This window comes from Cibotium barometz, chromosome 56 (genome assembly GCF_041138505.1).
Source record: "Cibotium barometz isolate CiBa-2024 chromosome 56, ASM4113850v1, whole genome shotgun sequence".
NCBI classification, from domain to species: domain Eukaryota; kingdom Viridiplantae; phylum Streptophyta; class Polypodiopsida; order Cyatheales; family Cibotiaceae; genus Cibotium; species Cibotium barometz.
In genome coordinates, this window is record NC_141101.1 from 258,554 (window position 1) to 264,733 (window position 6,180).

Sequence of the window (6,180 nt, forward strand, 5' to 3'; positions counted from 1 at the left end):
TATTCATTGAAAATATCTATCAAATATATGGCTTACCCTGCCGATTTAGTTAGTGATAGAGATACAAAGTTTAATAGTCATTTCTGGCATGTTGTGTTCAAGAGATTGGACACCATGCTAAGTATGAGAACGGTTGATCATCCTCAAAGCGATGGTCAAATCGAGAGAGTCAACCAAGTCTTGGAAGACCTGCTACAAGCATATGTAAGCAAAAAAGAAAACCAATTGGGAAGAATATTTACCCATAATGGAATTTGCTTATAATAGTGCCAAACATTCAACAACGTATGTTGATGTATGGTTTTCAACCGCCAGCTCCAGTGGCCATTGGACTCGAGAAAGAAAAGATACAAAAGGTTAAAGATTTTCTTCAAGATCTCCACGAGATGATAAAAATTACGAAAGATAATGTTAAGAGAGCACAAGACCGTGCTAAACATTATGCAAACAAAGATCGTAGACAAATCATCTTTGAAGAATGTGACCAAGTGTTTTTAAAGGTTCCCAAACAGTCCAAATCTTTGAAAGCGGGAGAAGTCCAAAGCTATCTCCAAGGTATTGTGGTCCATTCATAATACTTAAAAAAGTAGGTAGTGTTGCTTATAAGTCAGCTTTACCAGAAAGCTCTAAAGTTCATCCAATTTTTCACGCCAGTAGGCTAAAAAAGAAATTGGGTGATGATGATAATCTCGTGAGTTAAGAGATCCTAGTAAAACTTATTTAACCCCCATCCTTACCACATGAACCAAAAAAAGTCTTGGATTTCCAAGAAAAAAGAACTCGACACTCTATACGACAAGAGTGTTTAGTCAAGTGGAAGGATAGACCAGAAGAAGGTTCTACCTGCTGAGACAAGGTAAGCACACTCAGAAAGAGGTTCCCAAATTTCATTTTCGAGGACAAAAACTCCTCTTAAGGAGGGAGTAAAGTCACGACAACGGTAGTATTGGGAGCCTAGAGAGCTCAACGGTCCGGACAAGGCACGGGCGAGGTTTAGGGGAGCCAATATAAGATTACGGACTCAAGAGTGGTCGGGCATTAATAAGAGTGGCCGAGCACATGTGAAGAGCATATTGCTATTAAAAGAGTGTGAGTCCAGATATAGGAACCGTGTAGTTTTTGGCTGTGGTTGGGAGGTGAACCAAGGAGCTCTCAACACCCTCGTTTGGAGAACAAGGTCGTGCAGTCATGTTTGCCTTGAAAACTGGGAGTGTTCCAAACCATATTGGGCGTACCAGCTGGTGGCTTTGCCACCCAACGTTGTCGCAAAATACTATGTCTTTTGCGGCAATGGAGCTCTAGTGGCCCAGGAACGTGGTTTCAAAGGCGAAGATGTGGGCGTCAAGATCCTCCTGACTATTTAGGATATTTGAGGGACATCCTACCCATAGCTGCTAGTTCTTCCTCTTCCTAAGCTTCCTGCCTTCTTTTTGGTGGCTCTTGGTGATCTTCTTCATGATTCCTCAGTGGTTCTGGAATCTATCTTTCCAGCTGTAGTGGAATCCCTTCTACTAGTCTTCTTGGATGGTGCAATTGTCCTTCGTGCTCTACAACCTCGGCTTGTCTACGACGGTACTGCATTGCTCTATTTGAGCAACCTTCATTTTCCATGCATGCTCCATTGTGCTCTTATGACTCTCTCTTGAACATTCCTAACCCCAGTATGTGTGTACCCCCTTTTCTCCCGGTTCATCCCAACTAGCTTTACTTTCTAAACCAACTATGCAAGACTGACCTAGGACTAACCACTCCCCTACTTGGCATACCATTTCCCAGCAAGATCGCTAAAAGTGTCGGTGTCTAGTCAGGACGACTCGGCACTTGCGTGGTTCCATACCACCTAGTTGGCTCTTGAGGAGACATGACTAATGCAACTACCCATTTATCAAGAAGCTCTTACAAGTTTGCTACAAAACAAGAAGACCCGGTTGTTACACAATGGTCAATCCAGCACCAATCCAGGCAACGGCCAAACGTGTTGGTTGGCTGCCAACAACAGAGTCCATTCGAAATTGAACAATGGTCATTTATCATTGGCTGGATTTGGTCATTTCCTTTTATTGTCTATCTTTTGCTATCTTGGAGCACTCAACCTAAGGCGCTCTTGGAGAACTTAGGCATTCCTAGAGCCCTTCAGATTTTTTTGTTATGATTTTAAGTTCCTCCCTCATTTTGTCATGTGGGCTGATTTTTGCTTCATCGAGTTCTCTCATTTCGGTGACGACTAGGCTTACCCCTAGGGTATGATTTCCCTCCCCAACCCTTCTTGGCCACGTCTCAATATAGAACATTCTTCGCCATTCTACGGTGAGGACTAGGCTTACTCCTAGGGTATAATTGTCGTCCATCACCATGTCTTAGTACAAGACATTTTGGTTTCATATGACCCATTCCATCACAAGCAGCAACACTTCGAAAATCCTTGCACAAGAAGCACCTTATAAATCCTCTCCCTCTATTCCTGCTCCTCTACCTACCAAGTATCTATGCTAGGTATGTGAGGGCAAGTAGCTCATATGTTGTAGTGCATGTAGCCTACTGCATTCTTGTACCAATATTACCTAGGGCACTTGCATTCTTGTACCAATATTACCAAGGTGAAGTGCCCTGTTTTGTTGCAATGCATGCAATCATGGTAATGTCTTGTGATATTCCTAGATTTGGAGCATCTAGCACACTTTCTAAGATTTCCTTCTTTTGGACATGTTGCCATATGTTGGATTCAGCTTCCTACTTTCTTCTTTAACGTAATTGATTTCTCCTTCTTAGTGCTATTGGCTCTTTCTAAGTCTTTTAATTCTTGTCTATTGTTTTTTCTATTTGTACTCTTGCTATGTTTTTTATCACTTTTAGATTTAGAGTTGCTATCATGCTTTCTATGCCTCCTACCCTTGTTTATTAGTATTTCAATCTCTCTATCTTGTCTTGCTTTGTTGTCACTTTCAAAACTAGAGCTGCTATCATGTTTTCTATGCCTCCTCTTCTTAGTTGTATTCTCCATTCCTAAATCCCTTTCAGCTAGATACCTCTAATTCAATTTGTTTCGATGCAATTGTTCACCACCATAGATGTGATTCCCAAGGTAGGTACAAAGTACCTCAATATAAAAATGGCCAAGGATATGCTAACAACTTCAATCAACATTGAGAGTGCTAATGTCAATTCCACTAGAACCCGTGATACTCAAATTATGGACTCAAGTCATATATGCTACTACTTAATCATGTCATTGTATGTCTCGAGTGTAAGTGAGAATGCCTCAGTGGAAACCCCACCTATCCAAGTTTGGCTAGATCTTCCAATTGGAAAAAACTTGGGAAGGAAAATAACACCTATTAACTCTAAGGCTAGCCTTAACTCTAAGGCTAGCCATACTTAATCACAGGAAACATGGATTTCCATTGGTCAAGCAACACTTGAATTAACAAATGCTCATGTGCATGCTAGAAAGAACCATAAAATTGAAAGCTTAGGAGGGTGTAGGTTGAAGAACCATAAAATTGAAAGCTTAGGAGGGTGTAGGTTGTACACATGGTTCATGTTGCACTTTCAGGTAAAATCAAAGAAGAAATCATCTTTAGAAGAATTTAGAAGAAGCTAGGTAAGTAATTTATTGCATAATCAACATTACCAACATGGCTAATGCATAATGGCAGAAAGTGTCTACATCATCCAAGCCAACCTCTCAAAACCCTTTCAACATCTAACACATGCGGGCATAATAACAAGTCATGTGGAAAGTGGGGAAGGGAAGATTTAGAGGGCCAACAATGAGACAGATGACAATCACCACAGAATTATGGACCAATGCTGAAAACACAACATTCTAATCAAACAGTAGAAAACTAAAATCCTACACAATTAAACAGGTTCCACACTACCAAAGCTGAAAGGAAGAAATTGTAAGGTTCCGCCAGGCATGTAAACATTGGCAATGGCCAGAATCACCAAAAACAGAATAAGCATTTCCACAATCAGACATGGATCTGTGAACCATCAAATTTAACTCATTAAAAACTCAAAATCTGTGTCACATGTAAAGTGAGCATCACAGTGCCTTTCTGGCAGACAGCCTACTTTGTTACGAGAATGTAAGTAGCTGCAGATTTATCCTTCAGTCTGCTCCCTTAGCCGCCGAATAGTACTGCGAACTGTGACAGCACTGGCAGTACTGCAAAAAAAGTGACGGCGTCAAGTCTGGCAAAAAAAAAGTAGCATGGTTTTGCTCTAGCATTCAGTTCAGAACATTTCTCCAGGATGTGCCATACACTTAATAGTCCACAAGAACAATGCCCCAAAGCCAACAGGACACAAAATGAAAAGCACATAATTGGGAGCTTAAAGCGAAAAGCATACTTCAGTGTGTATGCACCACCAGCCTTGATCTTATTGCAATCTTTGCAAGACCATATCCCCACAGCTTTCCTCTTTACTGCATACTGTCCATTCATAAGAAATGGTAGCTGATTAGCTTACAAAACAAGGCAAACAGACATACCATGTGAGCAATAAAAAATGCTTCCACCTCCTAAAACAACTCGTACTGGGATGCAATTAAAGCTCTCTGAAAATCGAAGACACGTTGATCCATCTCTAGTGGAATCCTCGCAGACATGCCATGAGCATTACGAAATCACTTGACTTCCCATAGCAACACATACTGGATTGCGATGAAATCTTTCTAGCAAACACACATTAATCCATCTCTAGCAGAACCCTTGTATGGTCTGGTTCTAACAAGAAGCTAGACATAAGCAGATAGGGCATACAACATCCCATGATAAAACCAAAGCTAAACCAAGATACAAATCAATCCAGCCCACATGCACTAGATAGAAATGCAAGAAGTACCAAGTAGCAAAACATTGATGATTCATCTCTTCAATATATTCCCACCATAGAGAACACTTACACTTAATCAATGTAACCCTAAACCCACTTGGGAACAATTAACCTTAGCCACGAGCGAACCCTAAACCAAAATCTTGAGGACAGGAACCCTAACCTTACGGTAGGAATCTTAACCTTAAGAACCCCTACCCAAAATTTAAACATAGATTGCTAACCCTAAATCACAGCCACAGAAACCCTACCCCCGATTTAAGCATTTTTCCTAATTTTTGATAGAAAGGGTACACTCACTGTTAGTATTATTGGAATCCTTGCTTTAGTATGTAGAGTCGTGCTGAACCCTACAATCCGAACTGACAGAATAAACCCTACCCATGGAAACCCTAAAGTCCGAACTGACAGAATGGTGTAGGACGCTACCTTGCCACAGAACTCGCAGAAGTATTTGGCGTGCTGGCTGACCTCCATCTTCTTGATCTGCTTCCTCAAGCTGGCACCATAGCGGGTGCCTGAACACACACAAGCAACACAGAGACAGAAAAGAGGGCTTGAGCACTGTAGCCTGCTTTAATTAGATACAACACAGAAAAGACTACAGCTTACCGTATTTCCCAACGATTCCGGCCTTCTTAGTTCTCTTCGTCTGCACCAAAATGAACAACACAACAACGCGGGTCTAAAACAGGTAACTACACTTGAAGTAGCAAAAATGTTGATAACGGAGAGACGGAACCTACCATTGCTTTCACCGGGGAGCAAGGCGACGCACCACGCTACAAAAAGCCTTCCAGTCGGCTACCTTCTATTTGTTGATCGATTAGGGTTTTCACTCTTCACAACAAGGGCACATTCATACAAGTTCTTTGGCATTAAAAAAAGAGCCTTGAAAAACAACACATTATGTTATCTTGTTGGTGTCTACGCGGTGCTATACGGCTTGTGCACTGCCCTCTTGGTATTACAATGATGCCATGTGGTAAGTGGCTAGAGAGGAGCTCTCAAACTTGACACGTGGTAGATTTGGGATTAGTCTCCGCATTGTTGTTGTTTGAGTGGTTGTGCCGCCTTCAGAAGAGAGAGCATGTGACACGAGAGAGCATGCAACTCATGGACCCGCGCGTATAAACAAACCTCGGCATTCACCTTGAAATAATATTTCAATTGCCCTATGTACCAACTTGTGAGCTTATATTCGAAGTGTGAATATACTCATAGTGTGAGATGTGCATATGTTTTGTTGGGATGAACACTATTATGAATATGTATGTGTACATGTGTGTGGGTTCACACATCTCTCTCTCTCTCTCTCTCTCTCTCTCTCTCTCTCTC

At 41.5% G+C, this 6,180-nt stretch overlaps 1 protein-coding gene across 1 annotated transcript; it reads right to left on the bottom strand.

Annotated features, from left to right (window-relative positions):
- Positions 1-3,985: 3,985 nt before the first annotated feature.
- LOC147606767 (large ribosomal subunit protein eL43z) lies at positions 3,986-5,718 on the bottom strand. Its single transcript, XM_086791212.1, has 5 exons — positions 5,589-5,718; positions 5,455-5,494; positions 5,272-5,360; positions 4,357-4,439; positions 3,986-4,171 (listed from the first exon to the last, which is right to left on the bottom strand). Exons 1-5 carry the CDS (start codon positions 5,589-5,591, stop codon positions 4,108-4,110), a joined length of 279 nt encoding a protein of 92 aa, XP_086647338.1. The 5' UTR covers positions 5,592-5,718; the 3' UTR covers positions 3,986-4,107.
- Between the last annotated feature and the right edge of the window lie 462 nt (positions 5,719-6,180).